The sequence below is a fragment of the Liolophura sinensis genome, chromosome 6, assembly GCF_032854445.1.
Source record: "Liolophura sinensis isolate JHLJ2023 chromosome 6, CUHK_Ljap_v2, whole genome shotgun sequence".
Taxonomy (NCBI): Eukaryota; Metazoa; Mollusca; class Polyplacophora; order Chitonida; family Chitonidae; genus Liolophura; species Liolophura sinensis.
Window position 1 is genome coordinate 57786737 of NC_088300.1, and position 24953 is coordinate 57811689.

At 37.3% G+C, this 24953-nt stretch overlaps 1 protein-coding gene across 1 annotated transcript in view; it reads right to left on the reverse strand.

Annotated features, from left to right (window-relative positions):
* LOC135469323 (uncharacterized protein ZK1073.1-like) overlaps positions 1-24953 on the reverse strand; it is a 39027-nt gene that overhangs the window by 4202 nt on the left and 9872 nt on the right. Inside the window, 11 exon segments of the mRNA XM_064747944.1 lie at positions 250-273; positions 275-395; positions 1642-1677; positions 2476-2591; positions 6337-6348; positions 8328-8405; positions 9732-9818; positions 10163-10223; positions 10562-10624; positions 11019-11136; positions 11566-11620. Coding sequence (XP_064604014.1) covers positions 250-273; positions 275-395; positions 1642-1677; positions 2476-2591; positions 6337-6348; positions 8328-8405; positions 9732-9818; positions 10163-10223; positions 10562-10624; positions 11019-11136; positions 11566-11620 — 771 coding nt within the window.

Genomic DNA, 24953 nt, shown 5'->3' on the forward strand with positions numbered 1-24953 from the left:
ACAATTCAAATGCCTGAGATTGAAAAAACATTTGTTTGCAAAGCATAAGCAACTCAAAGTTGCTCTTTGGAAGTGCCCCCAGATCTTTAGTAGAAACCTGCAAGTGGATGTGCATATTAGCTAGTTCCTGTAGCAATATAAATTGGTCACTCTCAACAGGCCACATGAACAGGCACGTAGGCTCTGTGCCAGTCTTCACTACTGAGAAACTACTGTGATCAGTTACCCTGATCATACAGACACACTAACCTTCTCCTCCAAGACATTAGCCACTTCCCTCCACTTCTAACAGCTCCACCTTCTTCTTGTCCAGTTTGTGCAGCATGGCCTGATGAAAGGTGTGGACCGTGTGGTTAAAGGAGGCCTTGGAGCCTGTCACCAGCAGGGCAGGGCACCTGTTACAACACAGATATGCATGTGTTATTCCAAGACAGAGATGGTCATACCGTCTATATCATATTACTTACACAATAGGAGTATGGCCTTTACAGAGTAACATTAGTTACTTACAGAACTAAATGGGAATCCACATATGAAAGTATACCATAAAGAAAAGCATTCTTTTTTAATAAAAAAATGAGCTGAAATCACATGGATTAAATTTCTTCTAAAAATTTTCAAGCACTCATGTACATGGAAAAAGCTCTATTTTCTTACAACATGAAAATATGACCATAGAGGGCGGCACCACTCGGGGTTCAAAGTGTCCCAACACGCAGATCAAGTTCAAATTCTGTTGTGACAAAATTGTGGCCTTTTGGAGGGGTGTGTGTGTGTGTGTGTGTGTGTGTGTGTGTGTATAAACCTTTTCACCTGGAAGCGGTATGTATGGTATGTATATACTTTTTCTCTTGTTTTAACTTTTCAGTGCTAAGCACCAAATGAGTCAAGAATGAGTACCATTTTAAAGTGTCTTTGGTATGACCCAACCCGGGTTAGATCCCAGATCTCCCGACTATATGTCAGTCAATACAGTTACCCATGAAGATTAAGCTCAATTTGATGTCATTACTTAGATTTTCCGTTCATTTCATCATAAAGAGCCCTTTTGAAATAATCTTAAGGAAAAGATTTTGTTAATTTTCTCCTGTGTGTTCAAGTAGCTTCAGAATTTTTAAAGCTGTTCAGTATTGCTGTACCATACAGCCTATTTCAACGTGATTAAAATGCCCAAATGCTCAAAAATGACCTTGTTATATCTTTGTTGTGTGAAAGATCTGGAGTTAACACAGTTTATTCAAAAGTAAGATGCCCAGAGTGGGTTCCTGTTGTACGCTGATAAGGCTATGTCCTCCAGGGTATTGTGCACAGTACATAAAAGGCTGTGTGACCATGGCTAGTATCATTCAGAGCACACAGGGTGTGTCCGGCCTTATCTCTGGATGATCGGGCAAGTTGTGCCGAGCGATTGGGCAATGTGTGCCTGGATGATTGTGCCTGGATGATCGGGCAATGTGTGCCTGGATGATTGTGTCTGGATGATCGGGCAAGCTGTGCCGGGATGATCGGGCAATGTGTGCCTGGATGATTGTGCCTGGATGATCGGGCAATGTGTGCCTGGATGATTGTGCCTGGATGATCAGGCAAGCTGTGCCTCCTCCTACTCTAACTCAAAGTTAGATTCAGCTCTACTCTACTTACTGTAATTTCCCAACACTGTCTGTGATATTGGTCCGGCTGAAAGTTAGGAAAATAAAAATGAGGAAAACGTAAAAATTACACCTAGAAGTAGCCATTAAGAGGAAATCTGAGACCTGGGACTAATATAACAGAGGGAAAGGCAACACCTGCACTTGAGTAACGGAGACATGACTCATGAATCCTGACTGCCTCCCCATTATCATGTAAATGAGCCGGTTTAGTCCTGCACTCAGTGTGTAATATGCACCCACGCACGTGTCAGACAAACTTGTTCTCGCGTTCGCTAGGCAATGGACATATATCCAAGTTATTCTCATCTCATTCACCTTGCCACGCACTGTCAGGTTCACGAGACGTCTCACCGAGGCCGTGAAATAATGTGATTTCGTCTCACTGCCTATTCCTCTATTACATCAGTCCCAGGTAAGACATACACAGCTACATGGCCTCGGTAATATACTCCTCCATGTACTCTTTATTGTGCAGATATCACTTAGCATTCCTTACCTACATACCACAAGGTAAACATAATCTTGTACTGCAAATAATGAACACAAATTATTTAGAAAGTCAGACTTGGGTACTTTTACATGTATCTCCTTCAAAAGAAAACAAGGGCTAAGACAAAAACTATTATGGTTCTCAGTGAAGTTGAAGGCCTACTGAATGAGTGGCTCTTTGTTAAGGACTAAGTTCACTATGACCAAAGGCTGGCTACAAGAACTGCTGGTAGTGGGTCAAAAATTACCCATTTCAACATTAAATGACAATGTTACATGTAATTCTTCTGGAATGGGGCTGACACAATTATGATGAATTCCCAGAATTGCTCACTTGAGAAAACTTTCCACAAAGCGTCGCAGGTTCTTGGCATTGATTTTGGACCTAAGGGACTGTTGGAATGACTCGATCACCTTATTTAGCTGTTCCTTATTCTGGGCGCTTTCAAACTTTCAAAAAGAAAACAAAAAGATATTACCAAAAATATACAGTTAACAAAGCAAAAAGAAATGTTGTGCATCTCTTTTAATACTATGGGCGTCAAAATTGTTTATTACTTCTTGTTGTGTGATGGTTTAAACATGTAATAAAGTTTTTGTATTTTATGTCTCGGCAGGCCAGGAATCAGGAGTACTCTACTTCTTCAACCTTCTCAACCACCTCTGCAGCCAATATTCTGACAAATTCCGAGAGAACTATGGGGTTTGGAGAAATAATTTGAACACCCTTATGAAGCTTGAACCTTTAGTGATACAAAAGAATAATTTTAGTCTCATTTTCATTTGATTGAATGGTATTTTACACCGTACTCAAGAATCTTTCACTTGTACGCGACGGCAGCCAGCATTATGGTGGGAGGAAACTGGGCAGAGCCCGGGGTAAACTCACGACCATCTGCAGGTTGCAGACAGACCTTCCCACTTACGGCATTTTCATAATATATTGCATGCATGAATTCCACTGAAAAAAGTGCTTTAGAGGTAGAAAAGGCTGAAGATTTATGGTACATCAGTAAATCTGCTACATGCTGTAAATTCAGAACATGTACGACAAGGATTAAAGAAATAAAATGTATAACAACATGGAAGAGAGAAAGAGATAGCAACATGTAAATCGTTCTACACACTCATCAATCTTGACATCAAAATACACAATGATCAATTAATATTATTGATGCACAGAGTTACAGCTTTTGGATGTTTGTACATGGGCATGCCCAGCCAAATTATCACAGTCATTTATTTACAACTGACAGAACATTAAAAGCATTATATTTAAAAAAAAAAAAGGGCATTTACTTACAACAAACATACAATACAATACATCTGAATTGCTTGTCGAAGGCTTATTAGTAAAATATTAATCAGGGAACACTTCAAAGAAAAAAAAAAAATTTTTTTGCAGAAGAATTTTCTTCAACATGCCTAATCACAGACTAACCACATGTACATTCACATGAAGAAATGTTCTTCCGGAGTTTTATTTTTTTTCTAAGTGAATTCTGGGGTATACAAGTGCATATTACATACTGTAGGTCTGAAATTAGTTGCAGTCTTTATAAGATAAGCAGCATGAACAGAATGACCAGAATAAGAAGATTCATTCCGATTGTGGCTTAGCATATCAGGAAACAAGAGCTTCCCCTAGGACTATTCGAGATCACAGACATCCGGGCATTAACCGTTTTACTCGCACCAACGCCCTTACTTGCTTACACATGGCGGTGAAAACATTGTCTAAATAACATGGGAGTTAATACAAAACTACTGGACGGCCTCACAAGTCCAAAACGAGGCCTTGTTGATGTTCACAATTTATGTATGCTGTGCAGATGGTTGTTTAAAGGAGAAGAAAATTTAAATATCAATAAAATACCATTACAAAGAGTATGTATTTCCTCGCAGGCGCATGCCATAAAAAATATTCTAATATGTACCTCAAGTTAAAAAATTATTAAGTCATCGCCAAAATCCAATGTGGGCGACTCCATTTTGCCTCAGAACTAGTCCTGAAATCTTCTGTGTTAAGAGGAGAATTGCTGTCGGAAACCGCCGAAGTGCAGTTCGTACAATTCCAGTAGAACTCTTCTTCCCAGAAGTACAGTTCGTTTTCCGCTTGACGATCGGGAAGCCAGAATGTTGGACATAGGTTCAGAGTTTACACGAACAAGCTGGCAGTTTTGACCACTCTCTTTGGCTGAGAGGTATAAATTACAGGGTGTTGAAGATGGAGGACGCCATGGACTCAGCGATTTATGCTGATTCATGTTTTTAAGTTTTCTTCTCCTTTAACTTTCTATAAATTTCTCATTATAATCAGCCGTAAACTTCATTGAATATCATCCAATGCTGTTCCTTTCCCTATACCTCCCCGTGTCATCTTTCACCTCGGCTGTGTCATATGAGAAGTGCCCTTATGTTCATGATCTCGAACACACGTGCACATGTACACATGTAACTACTGAGGTAAATGAATCTTCGAATTCTTACAAAACAATATGTGATAAGATTCACATGTGGAAAAGAGCTCATGTTTCAATTAGATACAAGAAAGCTCCACAGGGCTACGGGTTTATATACAAGTTAGACACAAGAAAGCTCCAAACAGGTATGACGATGATAACATGTAATTTAAATCAGACAAAAAGAAACATGAGGTATACAGTGGAGTACATTTCCTGTATATCCACCACACCATCCCTTTATACGCTCTCATGCATACAGGTAGGTTATGTACAAATATCTTATAAAGCTGAAATGAGTAAATTTCAGATAATAGAAAGAGTATATTAAAGCCATCCATAAATTCACAAAGTTGTAACTAATTAATTTGTTATGCTATGGATATCTCACATAAATGCCACATCTGCCTTCAGTACCTCTAGTCCAGGAGACAAACATTTGTTTCAAAGTATCACAAACAAATCTCTTTCTCCGGCCACTGAAAGAAGCTTAGGGGTCTGAATGGGTGAAATAATGCTGAACAAATAACGTCTGACTTTTTACCATACATATTTCAAAATAAAATCAGATTATATTTCAGTGTGCCTGCCATAGAAGTGGTGCTTAGAGACGATTGAACAAACCTCACACATAGGAAGAACAACCTCAACTATCCACATGATATAAGCACACTAAATGGGGAATGACATTATTTTCTATACAACTGGATGAACTGTATTTCACCAAAATTTCAAACATGACTAGGTTGCTCATTTCACCTGCTTCTGAAAGTTTTTCTCAGAAAGACATACAATGTACTTTCCTTGGAATGAGGGATGATACATTGTTGGGAAAATGCACCAGAGTTTCAAACCCAAACGAATATTTGACCACCTATACTGAGCTAAAAATGCATTTCTACATGCGTATATTTAGGATATTTAGGTGTTCTTTCTGTGCTCAATATGCCTCACTGTAGCACTTTATGGCGAAATCATTAATCTATCACCCTGTGGTATATTAAATCATTAAAAACTAATTAAGCAAAACAGAATTATAAACAATGTTGTTGAGCAGTCCACCTTTGATAACAAGGCTTTGGTGATCCTTATTCCGTAACTTCATGAATAATACGATCTATATTTCTCTGAAGAGAAGTATCGACAGCTTAATTTGAACTCCGTCCATTTCCCAGAGATTGAATCACACAAATGCCTAGGTGTATTGAGGTACAGGGGACTCAATCATAAACCTTGTGAGGCATATTTTTCATAACTGTTGTGTAAATTACATTGGCCGCAGGATATAGAGCCACAAGGTCAAGTTCTTTAGTTGCAAGAGAAGTTACGAAAAATTGTTTTATGATGTTTTGTGAGAGTGGGCCTAGGACTGTTGTATAAACATACTTGAAAGAGACCTGGTATTTAAGTCAGTATTCACTATAAGTACACAACTGAAAGCCTACAAAGAAAATATGCATGAATGAATATGGATGTAGATACATGTTCTTTTTATACAGGCTAAATAATTCTGGTGTAAAAAAATGGTGCTGAATAAAGGAGTACACTCTACTGTGGTGACTGTAGAAAAAGTAAGGTGTAAACAATAGCTAAAATGGTGACTAAAAATCTGCATTCTGCACACCAAGCTAGAGACTTGTTCAAGACTAGAGGGACAAGTAAATAGCATTAAAAAGCATTAGTACAAAGCTAAATGTGTCAGTCAGTGGGGCCCACAGCAGTCAGTACTTTACCTCAGTCGTACTCTTTACAAGTCAGCGACATGAACAGAATATGGAAGAAAACAACAATTAGTTATTTTGACATACATGTACAGGAGAGATTCAACACATTGGCAAGAAAGGCAAAGCATCAAATAAAAACATACATGTACACCATGTCATTTGCTGAACACACTGTACACTGCAGCTCGCCAATCATATGTGGAACATACCAGCACTTTACTCTTGCTATTCAAAGCATGGGCATGGATACAATGGTTTTCTCTTTTTAAAAAACTACAATAAATATTAAGTACAATTAACCTTTGTTACTACTGGGCAATAGATCTAAGCAAAATCCACCTACCAAGTGCAAACTACTTGTACACACATAAAAAAATATTCATATGCAGATACTAGACACATGCAGGTTTATACAATAATCAAAGCTTTTTGAATTCATTACAACAACAACAACAAGATGCATACATTCTGACCTGTTGAAGAGAGAGACAGAGAGAGGGCATCACTGTACATACATATAAATTCTAGGGTGTTGTGCACAGTTTGGTGCTGCCAACACAGTGAGAGTTACGAGCAGTGTAGTGTTCATTCCAAATGTTAAGTGCATAGTTTGGAGAGAAAAGTATTGAAAATTTGTCCCCAATTACCACTTGACATCATTTCACCAGGGTTGTAATTAGAAATGCATGACTTAATCAATACTTCGGTACAGAAAAGTTCAAATGCATTACGTGTAAATGGCCTACATTGATTTACCAAATTTCAGGTGTTTGTAAACAGGAATTTCCAGAAGAAATGCAGAACTTTATTTGTGTCTGAATAATTGGTTTACATGTACCATATAATACCTCTGCACTTCAGTTGCTACAATGTGCTAGTATATTACTTATGTTAAAACAGCCATTCCACACATTTAAACATAATTATATTCTTATCGCCCAAGAGCTAATGTAGTGACTTCTAATTCAATTTTAATGTAACAAATACCTGTTTAGTTTAATAGGAAATTAAGAGTGTTTTTCCTTTAAAAAATGTGTTGAATATTGAACAATGAAGTATTCACATCATGTGGTACCTGAAAATTAATCTGTTGACACACTCGTCATAAAATAATCTTGGTTCAAAGCACATATATTTAATAATCTATGTTTATTAACATTATATACTGCGTGATGTGTCTACTGTTTTAAACAGCTTTTTATCACAAAAATCTCAGCCCCACCCCCAAAATCATTACCCATTATATGGCAATGTTGAATCTCAATCAACTGAGGAGAAAAGATATGCAACATCACAGCATCTTCATTTGAACTTTTGTGAACAAGAAATAATTGACATAAAATGTCCCATATCAAGGGACTGTCACTATTCTGAAAAAAAAAAAGAAGATAAAAGGTTTTTTTTTTCATGAGCCCGACACTCATCTGGCATATTGTGACAATCCTTTATAATATATACTGGATTTTTACCTAAAATTTTAAGAAAATATTAAATCAAATACACCCATGTTCACATGCTTTTGAATTTTACACTTTTTTGAATTTTGTATTAAAGCCTGATTGTAGAATCAGTTAAGTGGGTAGAAATGATTCTCATACACTTAATGCAAAAATTAATTCCTAAACTAAATTCCTAAATACCTTTCTACCTTGGGTTGATTTTTGGCAAAAATGAAGAAGTTAGCTATTCCCATCATGAACAAAACAACTGATAACTCCACATTAGGAAAGAGCTATTAAGGTGACTGAGATTGTCTTTGTCCAGGCTAGACCAATCACTCTTGCAAGTTTTCCCTTATATACAAATATGCAATTAACTTTTTTTTAGTTTTACTTTCCTGGTTTCATAAGCTGTTATAAAATACTCTGTGCAATTTGCAAACACACTTGACATGTAGGTTTCCGTATAATGCAGAAATAAGATACAAAATGTCTTCAGTATATTATCATGTGAAATTGTTTCCCTTACTGCTGGACAGATCACCACGTGTCAAAACTTACAGAGCCAAACCTATGGAGGACCAGGTAGGTCTCCGCTGTAGGATTCATCCCGATGTGATCAAGCTTCCAGTTGATGACCTGAAGACAAATGTGAAACCTGTAAAGGCTTGGCCAAGTAAACAGGAATTATATAACATTACATTTACAACATACACGACAACAACAAGAAGTGTGTGACACACCCAATCACACTGCCAGATTTTAAAGCTTTGTGACACTTTGTGAAAAGTGTGAAATTCCAGAATTGTAACAATTTTCAGTTTGTTTCTTCAGAAACCAAAAATCTGATCAAATCAGTCCTAATTTAAACTGAAATTACCTATACCCACATGAGCTTGTAAACTTGGAATCTCTGTGTAAAACCCTAGGATTAGCATTGTGTTCATTGGCTAGTTTCAATCTGTTGCCATGGAAGAAAGAAATTTGATCAAAACCCCAATCCTGTGTGAAGTACAATGACTACCATTTTTCATGTTGTGTTTAGCCGAAAATTCTAGCCTTAATATGCCACAATTACTCAACACTGCCCTCCACCCTCAATGCAATCAAGTCACTGAAATTTGATATGTCCAATCCATTGCCACGGACACCAGAAATTTGATTGCAACAGCCCTGTTCTTTATAGGGAACTACACAACTCTTCAACCTTTTCAACCACCACTGTGAGCAATATTTTGAAAAATTTTGAGAGATCTATTGGGTTTAGAGAAATAATCTGCACAGTTTTGTGAAGCTCACATCTTTCGAGACACAAAGAAACTATTTTTGGTCTCATTTTCAAAGTAATTGTGTGCATAAAATCCATTGAAAAAAGTGCTTCAGAGGTCAAAAAGAGTTGAACATTTATAGTAGTTCATCCCAGTATGAACCCGTATAGGAAATATAAAAGTAAAAGTGGTTTGACTATATAGCATTTAAAGGGATTTACAGACGTTTTGAGAACAAAATCTCCTGTATAAAAACTTCATAAGCCAATGGAATGAAAACAAACAAAATTCTCACATTTCGCATCACATTTTATCACTACTTTGCAGGAATGCAATACTTTTAACATCTTACAAAGCTATGTAATTTACTTGACACATTCGTAGGTGCTAATATACATATTACACATGAACATGAACATGAACCAGTCCACTGTCCACAGACATGACAGTCACACATACTTCTGCACCCATTCTCATTTCAAACTCAGACATGTCAAATGTGTTACCTAAGATGTGATAGGGTTCTCCAACCTGTCTCAACATGAAGAGCCGTGTACAGGTGCACCTCGTATCACTCGGTATTAGGAATTTTAAAAGAAGTTTAATTGCTATCTGTCTACCCCCAGTCTAAATATAGCCGATATCACAAAGATTACAGCAGAAACAACAGTAACGGTATGACTGTCATAATGCTCACCTTATCCTTGAGAGACTCCATGAAGCCCGCAGTGGTTCCAGTACAGTGGATAAGGCACACTCCCATCACACGGTTTGGCTGTGCCATCTGTAACATACACATCAGCTCACTTCAGCAACCAGGTTGTCTGGTAACAATAACAATATTATCAAATCTGATACAAAATTTCAAAATTTGAACTCACACAACAAAGATGATTCACTCCAAAAAAGTTATTCCCCTTCCCTCCCACAAAATAACCCAACCCACCTCCAAAAGAAAAACTGGTTTTAAAAAGGTCTTTCAACTTTCTTCTTTTTTTTTTCTTCAAAAAGAAATCACAGGCTAGGCCCACTTTCAGAAAACTTCCTGACTCTCATAATGTATAGTATCAGAACACCAAAAGTTGAAATGAGTTAACATAAAAATGTTATAAATTAAAGTGAACCTACCGCGAATCTACAGACAATATTGGCTCCTGCTCCCTCACCCAGACACACCACCTGAGTGATACTGAAGAGCAAAAACAAAAAACAATCATGAGGATGGCATCATTCAATCATAGCAACTTTGCTGACTTTCTCCCATGTAAATTTTTTATTTAGCAACTTTATTAAGTGACAGTGAAGGCTTCGGCTAGCAAAGAGAGAAACTTCATGCTTTTTATCATTATTTCAGCATACCTGATGCTAGATCTCAACTATTATGATTATTATTTAGTACAATTCTTGACTTAAGTCAGCAAAAAAATCTTGGTCACTGCTTGCATTTATATCACAGTATTTCACTATGCATATATAAACTGTATTAATCAAAAGCATAGTTTTGAATGAATAAGGGAATTAACTCACTCTAGCTGGTCCAGCACACACACTAAGTCTTCACCAAGACTCTTCATTGACGGAAATTTATAACTGAAAAGAAATTTACAAAAAAAAAAAAAAAAAACCTGAATCAAGAAAGGGTACATGAAGTGGAAATTCAAGCTACTCAAATAAAGCCTTCCTTCCACCTTAAACAATGAACCAACAGTAGCTTTCTTTTTAATAATGCTGATGTTATGTGATTAAAATATAGATGACAAAAGCACACTGCTAAAAAACTAAACCATGGGAGAAGATCATGAAATGAGTGACTGGAGAAAGGAGTACACGATTATTTACACTTTGATCAGCACACTGTGCTTCCACTATTTTTCCAAAAGGACTGCTCCATGCTACATATACTCTATTATGTTGTACTTTAGACTTGAGCACAGTTCCTTATCTGACTGAAAGTAAGGGGAGGTAACTGAAAAAGAAGCAATACTCGGGTTTGAGATCTTCAGCATTATCCTCCTGGCCTGGGATGTCCACATGGATCCAGGCGACTCTCTTTGTGATCTCTGCCACATCTGGATGATTGACAAACCGTGCCCACATCGTGTCTGAAAGCACATGAGAAAACTCCACTGATACGTAAATACACAATTTTAACCTTCTATGGCAGGACAAAAAGTAGTGATTTTTTAAACTTTATTTCTTGTTTTTTTAAATATATGTATTCGTGTGTCTGCCATCTACAAATTTCATAGCACACACATGGATTCACCATCTTTTTTCTTTCAAAGCTGATCTTTATTTTTTCCAGGTCACATAATATGCATACATTCCTGTCTGTGTAAAGCAACAACACCTCATGCAATTTTCAATACATATTATCCATATACCACATATTATGTTGATATATCTATCAACATAATAATGACATTTGTATGATTCCCTATCTATAAATTTGCAAAGTATACATTAGAATCAATACAGATACAGGCATACATATTTTAATTAATATGATGAAATGACTTTGAAAGACTTACGGTTGCATCCTAAATCGTGTACCGTGAGGATCTTCACTCCACTTTTCAGGCTTCCCTACAAACAGGAACACACGAGTGGTACCGGTAATTATCATGTTACTTACGAGAGCACTGGGTAACAGACTGATGTACAAGTATATGCACTACAAAACACATGTAAGGTAGTAGAACATTACTACAAGTAACTTCATGTATCTTAAACTGAGAAATTTATCAGGCAACCTAATCCATGCTAATTCACACTGTGATCTTCTGCTAGTGGTGTATGTCACACATAATGAAACTGTACAATTTTTCTTTTTGAGAAAATCGGACAATGTATACAGAAGCCACTGCACAGAAGCCAATGACAAATGAGAATCATGGTAATTATTAAATAAATAAAACTTATGTAAGGACATCTCTGGTTTTCAAACTTGATCTGGATGAAGTTATTCCCTAGAAACCAAAGGTGTCATTTTATTTATTTGATTGGTGTTTTACGCTGTACCCAAGAATATTTCACTTATACGATGATGGGAGGAAACCAGGCAGAGCCCAGGGGAAACCCATGACCATCCGCAGGTCACTGAAGACCTTAGCACGTACGGCCGGAGAGGAAGCCAGCATGTGCTGGACTTGAACTCACAGCAGCCGCATTAGTGGGAGGATCATGGGTCATTTCGCCGTGCTGGCGTGCTAACCCCAAAAGCGTCATAGATGCACAGACATGCAGACAAATCCAAATTAATTTTTGGTTAACTTCCTGGCAAAAGCGCAGGATAAAAATTCAGTTGCACACATCACGATATGAGAAAGAGATGTGCAAATGGTAGGTCATTTCATACCCAAAGCAATGGAGACTAAGTCGTCTTGACTGGCTGATATTTAGAGAGCACTAATCATATCACTCTCCCAGCAGTGTTTCAATTTGCGGAATTCCATGAGCTCTGAACACCTTGATCAAGCTTACAAAAATAATTTGTAGCTAGTACATTTTACATGTAGAATAATACTTTTTATGAAGTTTATTGCCACTTTTTTGATACAATGCATCCATTTTTTTTGGGGGGGGGGCTATCTTTTCCATTAAATAAATGAGTGCCTAAACAATTACATCATTCATGAATATCTCTTAAATCAATACGCATCTATTGTCTCAATAGGCAGCAGTGCTACTCTTTAAATTAATCATAACTAAAATTGTCGTAAATATTGTTCTACACTTGCAGATTTCATAATGCGGCAGAAATACATGTAGTTACGTAAGCGAGAATGCTACATGTACCATATTCACCATGTGGGCTTCTTTAGATCTTCCCAAAGTGAAAAGGCACAAACAACATGTGGTGTACTGCTGTTTTGGTGAGAATCAGATGAGCTTCTGCTTACATGTACTTCTCTTCGGGCTATGGGATGCAAGCATTTGGTGAGGGTTTCATGTGAACTGCGCTTGTTGTATCAGTAATAATTTCTCCTTTGTGAGATATACACATGTATAAGTGGAGTTGCATAACCTTACACAAACAGAGCCGAAACAAAGTTATATGGCAATAAGAACTGATTGCAAACAGTACTTGTTTTATTGAACATGCAGCTTGAATTATAATGCAACCCACTAAGCCATGCACTCTATGAAGCAAGTGGCAAAAAAAAAAAATCCCTATATGTTTTATTTATGCTTGGTACAAGAAATCCATATAATTAGCACATTCTCCGACATCATGTACACTGTGACACTTCGCAATTCCTTTGCTCCAACATACGTGTACATGATGGAATCCTGCCCCACCCACAAGCATTGTGAGTACCTCAAATACCCACACATGCCCCAGGACAGAGAAATCCTAAAACAGTTTTATTTCTGCACATGTGCATGCCAAAAAGTTGAACCAGCGCTTCTCCACATACATGTATGTCTATTCCTCTACACAGACAGAAGTACATGCAAATGTAAATAACGTATAGGTTAGTCTGTGGCCAGTGGTAGGGGAAGATTTGATTTCCAAGTGGTGAGGGTAAACAGGCAATCAGCACGCCCCTCTTACACAATGCAGCTGTATTCCAGACAGCCCTCTGCCTGTGCCAGGGAGTACCAGGGAGAAGTTCAGGGTTTGCAGTCTGCACTACATGTACTGCTAGCCCAACTCTATATTCAGTGATAAACACTGGGGATGAGGCCATTATGGAACCATACTGAATAAACCTGGTGTACTGGCCTTGCACTTCCCTCAAAATCAGGCCAGTGGTAGATTAGGTTATCACTAAGGGCACAGGAGTGTAGGCTACCAATCAACTGGGCTGCCCAAGAATAACACTACATGTACATGTGACTAGTGCCTATAGATGCACACGCTGTGTATACGTGCAGCAGAAAATCACTTTTCTTTGTCATGGATTTCATGTCTTTTACTAGATACATGTATGCACAGTTTTCTAGCCTAAAATTTTGGCCAGCCTATTAATGCTAGTATGGTGCAGCAATTACATGTGCCAAACCTTTCTCTAATCAGAAAAGAGAGAATATCTGCATGACACAATCATTCTTAAGTGAGAGTGGTGCCCGGAATTCCACTGGTCTATTCGCCTGGCGCTTGATGTCAAAGTAAAACTGATCTAGTGCCTCGGAGAATCATGATGACGTCAACAATAACACAATTGGTATTTAACATGTGGAAAGAAGTTTGGTCTCCTGGGCTCTGCTGATGTCCTGTTATATAGGAATTCAAAGTCTGAAATTTGAAAGCCTGTGTCACAGTCACTGAAACAGTTCGTATTTATGGCTCCACTGCACAAACTCTTCATCGACACTTCCACATGGAAAAAGGCAACTCTTAAACATCATTTAGGCATAGTAATGGATGGTTTTGCAGAAAATACTATGCTGGCTTGGTCAGACAAACTTGGGACAAAAAAACTCCATACAGAATTATGGCTTCAAAACATTCCTGAAAGTTCTAAATGGCCTGGTTGTACACATACATTGCTGTTCTTTAAAGTTATGGACAATTTAAAAGTGTACATTTACTGTTCTCTGAAGTCAAGGACAGCTTGGAAATGAACATAATACCGTTTTCTGAAGTCATGAACAGTTTAACAGTGTACATTTACTGTTCTCTGGAGTAATGGACAGCTTTGAAATGAACATAACACTGTTCTCTGAAGTCATGGACAGTTTATTACAGTGTACATTTACTCCTCTATGGAGTCATGGACAGTTTATTAGTGTACATTTACTCTTCTCTGGAGTCATGGCCAGTTTATTACAATGTACATTTCCTGTTCTCTGATATCATGGACAGCTTGGAAATGAACATAATTCTTTTCTCTGAAGTCATGGACAGTTTATTACAGTGTATATTTACTGTTCTCTGAAGTTATGGACAGCTTGGGCATGAACATAATACTGTTCTCTGAAGTCATGGACAGTTTATTACAGTGTACATTTACTGTTCTCTGGAGTCATGGACAGCTTAGTAGTGAACATAGCACAGTTCTCTGAAGTCATGGATAGTTTATTACAGTGTACATTTACTGTTCTCTGGAGTCCTGAACAGCTTAGTAGTGAACATAGCACAGTTCTCTGAAGTCATGGATAGTTTATTAGTGTACATTTACTGTTCTCTGGAGTCATGGACAGCTTAGTAATGAACATAATACAGCTCTCTGAAGTCATGGATAGTTTATTACAGTGTACATTTACTGTTCTCTGGAGTCATGGACAGCTTAGTAGTGAACATAACACAGTTCTCTGAAGTCATGGATAGTTTATTACAGTGTACATTTACTGTTCTCTGGAGTCCTGAACAGCTTAGTAGTGAACATAACACAGTTCTCTGAAGTCATGGATAGTTTATTACAGTGTACATTTACTGTTCTCTGGAGTCATGGACAGCTTAGTAATGAACATAATACAGCTCTCTGAAGTCATGGATAGTTTATTACAGTGTACATTTACTGTTCTCTGGAGTCCTGAACAGCTTAGTAGTGAACATAGCACAGTTCTCTGAAGTCATGGATAGTTTATTACAGTGTACATTTACTGTTCTCTGGAGTCATGGACAGCTTAGTAGTGAACATAACACAGTTCTCTGAAGTCATGGATAGTTTATTACAGTGTACATTTACTGTTCTCTGGAGTCATGGACAGCTTAGTAATGAACATAATACAGCTCTCTGAAGTCATGGATAGTTTATTACAGTGTACACTTACTGTTCTCTGGAGTCCTGAACAGCTTAGTAATGAACATAATGGACAGTTCAACAGCATTTATACATGTATAAAGCCCTACAATATACATGTATACACGCTCATTTAGGTAATGGTGAATTCCGTGGTAATTTACCACTGTCTTTCTGGTCTTCCTTGTGGGGACCATTAATCAGTCTTAAAGCCTGTTCTCTAAATGGACAGATGTGTCAATGTTATTAGATGCGACTCACAGCTAATGAGTACACGTATATTGATTTAAAAGACACACCAGATATATGAAGCAATCATGATTTGCAATGCAATATCATCTTTTGAACTGATTGGATCATCCCCTATAATTGAGTTTATGCTTGGTTGACCAACAAGCAAAAGGTACTTTTTTATGAAACACAAATATTTAACACTGTAACTGTTCTCTCTATGAAATCAACATATGTTATGACTAAAAGTTGCTTACAGAAAACAGAAGCTAATATATGAAGGTGAAGTAAACAGTTTACCTGTAGTGCATGTACAATAGACCACTGCTTTGATGAAAAATGAGGAACTCATTTCTTTTTATAATAAATGTACATGATCATTCCTACCCTCTGTAGAAGATTATGTGTCATTTGGCTCTGACTGTACATGTATTTTAGCAAATGCCCACATTGATATTTTATCAGTATATAATATAAACCGCATGTTATGAAACCATTCCCCAAAAAAGCAACAACCTTTCAGCATCATTCATTAATTACATGTACGCCCACATAGTTTTTCCTGATTTAGTTACATGATCTAATAGCCAGTCCTACACTTGATCCCAAAAGCAGTATTCTCACAAAATATCATTGTTACTGGAATCCTACAATCGCTCTTAAAACAATAAATGTAAATATAAATAAAAAACATAAACCTGGACAGCAAATCTGAAAAATCTGTCTCAACCAGTATAGCTTTTATCTTCTTCGTGTCACCATTTTTGGATGGATGGGTGGATACATGAATATTGTACATACAACTGTACTTTCCTTTTCCAACTGCAATCTGATGCATTTAGATCATGGCTGCCTTAATAAAATATGGCAGCCTCTGGCATTTTGTAATTTATAGAGCCCCACCACTAAGCCAATCACCGTAATTCATGGTGTTGGGGCATCTGGAAGAATTTGCTGTAATCCTGACAAATTAGCAAAAATGATAGCAGATGATCTTGGATCTGTAGAGTTAAGATAAGCCTGGCTGCCTGTCAGCAGATTTCATGCATGCACATTCTCAGTCACAAGATTTCTTTCAAAAAAAAAACTTGTTTGGCGTCTCATAAACAATCCTCAGTATGTGAAAGTCAATGACCCTTGCAAACATGATTATGATACCTGGATAAACTAGGGTAGGTTGACCTGCTTGATGACAGGAGCTCTACAGGTGCAAAACCACCCTCAAATAATACTATACCCAGAACACCTAGCTAGATCAAAATACATGCAGGGCAATATCAAGAACAAACTTAAGATCCAGAAAATGTTTTGGTACCGAAATTCTTGGGCTTCCAAACTGAAAATGAACAAAAATATGATCGCTTTGTTACAAAACCCTTTTCCCTCACTGACTTTAAATCTCTCTGAAAGCATATTTTTTATGAGTTGGATTTTACAAAATTTTTTCAATGTACAGTCACAATGTCACTTTAAATGTTTGGGATCAGAAATGAATTTTTTTTCTAGACATGGGCTGGAACCCATGAACAGCTGTACAAAGTTCTTGCACTTATTTGTTTGAAGTGCATGCACTCCTAGAAATCATTTTACCAGCATAATGTATTTGATTTCAAAGATTGTTCAGAACTTCAGTGCATTTGTAGGTACATATACATGTGTATGTATGTATGCTTCAAGTTTTACGTCGTACTTAATATTTCAGTCATATGACAATTACCATCACTTTAAAACAAGTTTAAGTATTACACTTTTATTCATAACACTTATTCTACAGCCTGTTGATCTGCTATGCAGGTATCAGCATTATATAGTGTCCACCTGACCTAGGTGGGTCATTTTCCTAAGAAACAGGCGACAACAGAAGCTACTTTTTATTTGTGGAAGGTGCGTTTTACCTCATTAATTGTGTAAATTCTTGAACTATTTTTGTTTCAAAAACAAGCACATTAAAATTTCATAACTAGGCACAGTTTAAATCCACAGCGTCTCCACTGATATCACCACAATATGGCTGAAACATTGCCGTTGTGGGGTTAAGCCAAAATCATTTATTCATTCTGCACTGATATTCGCACGGTGACATCTGCGACGTATGTACTCTGCTTACTGGGACTGAGGCTTTAGTTCAACATTCAGTGTCACCAACATGACATAATAGGTTGGACTGTACTTTTGCAGGTAGCCAAGTACGCTCATATAAAGGCACTTTTCACTCAAGACTAATAGAAAAAGCAGTTTGGTGAGCTTTATTTTTATTTGATATACTTTATTCTGGCAATGATTTTTAAAGAAAACAAAATTTTTTTAAAAATTCTGAGTGTTGAAAGTCAGGCAAAATTTTACATTTATACCTTTTGTGTATTGCATACATTAGTAAAAGGACAAATTCTACCTATACAAAGGCATTTTTAATCTTCAATTCATAAAAACGTATTTCGCTGAACACAATTTTTTTTCTTACTCCATATGATTTGTTCTTGCAACAATTGCTCTCACTTTACGAATTTTTTCAAAGTGTGAGTCTTTTGAGTAAAATGTATTGAGGTAACTTTATCATTTCAATCTGCAGTTTAGTATTTGTTGAAGGAGAACCCCAACAAGTTTATTTTCACACTAAATGTTCAGTAAACACAATATTTGTGCTATGTTAGTCCGTAAACTGCATTTAAAAAACTATTATGTAAAACTAGTTCCATTAAAAAAAAAAAAAAAAACTATTAAAGTTGGACCTTCTGACTATCTTGTTAACCGGGGAGCCCTGGCAGGGTGACATCATGATGTGAATACCTGCCAGGATTATGCACTGAAAGCCTTGCAAGGCATAGCCGAATCCATGCATTAGGCCTACTCGCCGTGTGGTTTTCCAGAAGCTATCATGTGACTTAAGCTATAATTAATCCTACATGTACACCTCTCAATTAGCACCCTGAAAGTAATATAAGTTTTACTACAAATATTTTGAAAGATAGGCTACCGGAGTTGTAGCCCTATTAGATCCGGGAAAACGTGTATAGGGCATAGCAACTGGTCGAAACGATGACTAATTTTTGCTCACATATCGGCCACAAGAATGACACAAATGTGCTCTGGTCTGGTTTGCCTGACACGAATTGGACATCCACAGAATTATGCTAGTACCTGTGGAGAATCTGGCACGGTTTTGCAGTTAACGGACTAAATTTTTACAGCCAAGTTGAGCGAAACTGGCTGTGACACAAAGACCCATGCAGTTGGGCCAGCCAACTGTGAGTTTCACTGACACAACTAAAAATCAAGGTACGCTTTTATGTTTTAAAAAAGTATCACTGGCAGAAATAAATAAGGTCTGAATTATAGTGAATGGAAATAGCAATCAACAACACATAGAAATGCCAGTTTAAAATCTGTAGCCACGTGGCCATTGTAGGGCAAAGGCTTGAGGCTCCCTACAGTTTGTGTCACAGCCTGCTGTTTCAAACAAGCAAGTACATGTAGCTAAACAACTTCTGCATTCTGGGAGTGAATTAGAAGTTATGGCTGAATTAGCACAAGACTATGATGCTATGATGGAGTCCAAGGAAATTGAAGGGAGTTTTTGACGAGGACTGGTCCACATTTTGTAAATCTGTGCAATTTATAGGCCATGTAACTTTACAGTATTCTGCATTGTGTTACTGCAGTCGCATGCCTCACGTGGGCATGGAATAATCTCAAAATTATCTGTAGAAGTATAGTGATGTTTCCTGCTGTCTGTGTTGTCCACATAGAGGAGCCTCAGATGCCTGCAGTGAATGTACCGACATCACAAAATCAACGGTGGCTCGATCACAGCAGAGTAAATTTTCTGATGTTTGATGACCAAATTCTGCCGTTTTTCTTCTGTTTTTGGCGTATTAACGATCAGAGTGGATTCACGGGACATCAAACTGTCTGCAGTTTGGAAAGCTCAGTGTTTGGGATCTTCTTTTAAAGATGCAGATGTGTTGAGGTGTAGAAACTTTTGGTCAGGTGAAAAGGTTACATGCCACTGAGACATATAGTACAAAAAAAATGATTTCAACCACTGCTTGACAGTTAAGTGTGGAGTAAGCTGTCAGCATTGTGTTCATGGTGTGGAAACATGTGACACACATGTACATAGATTCTACACAGGAGTGCATATAAGCAATGAAGCCTGCCCATTAATGATGCTGAAACTGTGCTAGCTAGTGTTATCATGTCAGCACTTGATAGAAGTCCAAAGGTTAAAACACAGTTCCCACTATGCACCAAGCTTTATTAAAGAATACATGAAAAGGTAGTACATGTGCATGTATAAAACTAAGCGTATGGATTTAAAGAAATGAAGAAAGACATGACCAAAAAAATTTCCATTTTTGAGGTATATGTTAACATATTGCTCAACAGCCAGAAATGATGCCCTCAAATGAACATCATATATCCTGTTTTAAGAAATAAAAAGAAAGTGTTTCATGTATCCTTAGAGAATGTCCGCTTTTTTAATCTCTTAAAAATGTACATGTACTTGTACTTGTAAACTTATGTCATTATGTTGCTTAACCTGAAGCTGTATAATAGCAGATGTATACTGACATACATGTAATGCTTCAAAGAATTTAAAAAAACAAGAACACAGGTAGCAAACAAATACACAGGATTATAATCCAGCTCCTGTTGGTTTGGACGGGGCCTCATTCTGGAGGTTTGTCAGGTACGTTTTTCTCTATTTTTCTTGAGTATCCATCAAACCTCAATCAAATAAAATCAAATGCACAAATACATGTGTGTATATATATCTAAGAAAGAAGCTGATTTTTCTGATGTGGAGAATGGGTATAAGAAAAAAGTAAGGAAACCTTCTCACATTTCCACATCATTGTATTAAAACTGCAGTTACGAGTTTTCATCCCTGATGAGAATGAAAGTTCTAAACTGCAGCTGGAATACAACCATGTAGAAATTTGACAAAGTGTCCCTTGTTTTTCTTAGGCTAACATGACTAATTTTGACCTCAGGGGTATTGGGCCTGAGCACTGTGTGTTAGTCCAAGCTCTGGGAATAGAACGAAAGTCAGTGAAGCAGTAAACTGTGTGCATACACAATTCCAACTACTACCCCCTATGCGACTGTGCTACATGTAACTACTGACATCTCAGCTGGTACACTCTTATTACAGAGAGTGTGTGGAACCTGGTCAGAAATCAGGCATCCTACAAACCCTCTCATCTATCAGTATTGATTGACACATGGGCCAGAGATATTTATTCCAGCTCCATCCTGGCATTGTCCAACTGGACTAGGGTGTGCTGAAAGGTTTGCCCAGCCCCATAGCCTAGTGCATGGAGAGATGTGGAGAATGGAGGTGGAGGGGTGGGAATCAGGGTGAAGCTGACCTAAGGCCATGGCCCACTCAGCTTCACCACTCTGACAAATTACATAATTACACTGCATGTGTACTTTAACATGAAATCCTCTAGTCATCCTAGGCAGAGTACATGTAGTACTTATAGATATCATCCCGGCTCCCTCACAAATTATTCATGAATACCATTTTGGTTTGGAATAAATCCACTGGTAGCAACAACGTGACACAGAGAGGAGATACTAACTAATCCATACAAGGAAATGTCGCTGGACAAAAAAAATATATTGCAAAATGCATGTACATACGACTGTGTACACAATCAACAGCTGATATTTTCAATGAAAAATTTCTGTTCCAAATGATTTAACCTATTCAGCAAATAGAGCTTGTACTTCCTTGCAAGACATTGTGAAAAGGCATTAGCAATTAGCCATTTTTTTACTTCAGGAAAAACCATCTAAATCAGTTCAATAATGGGAAAAAGGCTACAGCTCAGTATAAGTTAAACGTTGACTTGCTTCACGCCTCCTCCCATCACATCATTCACTTAGGCCACTAGGTTTTTGCCAGATCTCTGTTGCCCTACATCTCTGAACCCTTCAGGCTCTGAAGAGCCTCCAATCAGATACTGTTACATGTTACACGGTTTCATATGAGACTAAAGAGTTTGAATGCTTGACTTACAAACATATATGTTCTAAGCATGTAATAATATTATAAAAATGTAAAACATGTTTTATTTATCTGTTTGATCTTTTAAGCTGTTCTCAGAAACTTTCCACTTAAAATGGTTGAAGAAATCAGAAGCACCCAAGTAAACTACTGCCCTTTCCCAGGTACCGGACAAATCAAGTGATTTCCACATGTAGATAAAAAATTCAATGTCTGTCCATAACTTGTGCACAGGTACACATTTTGCAAATTTACATACAGCTTAACCATAAGTACTCAGGTACACAAATCTAGGGGTCTGGCTGTCAAGGTTTTGTGCTTTATTCAGCTACACGTTATTTAAACAGATATCTCTTAAGATTATGGTCCTAGAAGTGGTGAGAGTTTAAAAGGTCAGAAATATTTGATCAACACAAAGTCATAAATTCCTCTGGGGGTCACCTTTGCAAGTTTTTCAAAACAGTGCTAAAAAGAAATGGATGAACTAGGTCAGAAATTGATAAAATATATGCTTAGATATCTGGCATGCCTAGAGAGGATGTTTTCCACAGTAAGTCATTATCTTTTCTTAATTTTTTTTCCAGGCTCATAAATCTGTAGTAATACAAGTATTTAGGCCATGTCATCTGTCCTCTATTAGTTACAGTAGATAATCTGCATATAGATAAGTATGTACACAGCATTCTGATTCCCATCTGTCTTAATGACATTGTCATTCATATTCCACTAATTAACATCATAAGAACAGGGGTCTAAATAATAAGGTGTGCACCTGTCCACGACAGGTTTTTTTTTGGTGCAAAACCCATGTTCCTGGTCTTTTGTCACAAGTGCATTTCAGAACATTATTTGTGAAATTTCTGAAATTTCTTTCCGCTTTATCTGATGTGTACAGGTGGAGAAACTTTTGGACAGGTAGATAAAATTATATTTCACATGGAAGAGATATGAAAAATGTAAGAGTTCAAATTCAGCCAAAGTAAGAAGTGTATAAACAATAAATAGAAATCTAATAAGCGAGTGGAAACATAAACATAACTGTATACCAGCATGGGCATGGGTAATGCCAGTTTCATGTATCAAGAATGTTAAGACAATCTTCTTTGCATACAGCAGATGTTTCTGTACAATTTTATCTGACACATTCACACACAAATGAATAAAGAACTACTTGACTGATCAACACTGGTATTTCATAACAAATGTGAAAAAATAAAAAAATAAAAAAACTGCTTAAATATCAGTTGACCAAGATACCCGTGCTGTTTAGTTCTGTTAATAATATATGTAATAATACAAACAGCACACAAACATAACACTCTTCTCTCACCTACCCACATCTGTGCATTACCTTCTCAACCACCACTGTCTTATAACTGGCATAGACTAAGAACTTCTATTTTTGCACGTTAAACCCCAAGCACTCACTCACTCACTCTATTTTTGCTCTTAGGTTAAAAGATGTTAAAAATTTTGTCTGACCAGACCAATTATATAGCTGAGTGGCTAAATAGCCCAATTTTGTCAACTGACCATCACCTATGTTCTCAAATGATATGATAAGACTGAAGATACATCCAGAAAGCCAGAGTCCATTTATACTGAACCTATTTTAATGAAAAAATGGCATATTGAAGATCATAAAAGTACATGTATGCAAAGGTGGTAGCTGAAATTTCTGACTGTGAAGTGATTGATTGACTGACAGGAGTTGAACTTTAAAGAATTTTGCAATCACATGTGCATGTGTATGACAGCAGTCAACTTTAAGGGTGGTGGAGTGCTTGACTAAACTTTGCCAGGTAGCGAAAAAACCTCTTGGCTTAAAGCTGAAACTGAGCCAGCAAGAGGTGGATTTGAATACATGACTTCACTGGTCATGGGTTGAATTGTTGCAGCCAGCCAGAGCACTTCATCCATCCAAGCAATTGAGGTCCCCTGGATTGAACAATGCCCAATGACCAAGATGGCTCAATTCCAGGCTGCAGTTATAGATGTCAGAAGGCTTGTCAGTTACTGTTCACGTACCCAGAAGGACAGTGGTCTAGTCACCCCAGATTCCTCCCATCAATGGCATGGCACAGGTGAAAAATTCTCAAGTAATGGTAAACACCCCCTCCCTGCCCTCCAAAAACACAGCAATCTGTATACTTTAAGACCATTTACATGTAGCTTCTTTACATCATTTGATCACTGCAATGACAGATGTACACATTAAAAAAAGAAAGGACAATGTGTGTATGACATACTAGTATTACAATATATTTGCTATTTATTAATTATAATAAATAACAAATATGAAAACTCCCTAGACATTTTGAATCTCGTGACACCCTCCCACCCTCACTCGAAAAATATTTTTGCTTTATGTTGTTCAGCCATCACTGTGCCATACCCACTCAGATAAAATAAACACAATGTGTTAGCATATTCAAATGCATGAATATATTACCCATCATATACATTAAAATAATGCAATCTGCCATATAAACGAGTGAACATGCGGCAGTATTACCTATGTATGTATTCAGTTATGATAAAGATAACCTTTGGGTTATACATTAATGGGTAGCTGAAATCAAATGTTCATGTGCTTCTCATTGTTGTCATGTATACGATGACATCTGCTTAAATTTATGATGATATACAGAGCTGTTTCAAACATGCTTCAGACTGGAACCAGATGGTGTTGATGCTTACAGAGATAAACCTTTTATCGTGCCACACATGGCTGTATCTACACGCCATCTTTCTATTGGCCACCATTGGCTTTGATTGAAGTCTGTATTCTAACCCTTATTGGACATCTTCATGTTGAAGTTTGAAAGTGTGTTCAGCTAGCTTTGTGTCGCGAATCAAGATACAAAGTATCACTTAAATGCAACTTGTAAAATAACTTCACCTGTATAAATGTATGATAAAGTGGTTTTAGGAGAAAGAATTGTATTTCCAGCATACAGCACATACACATGTACAGGTA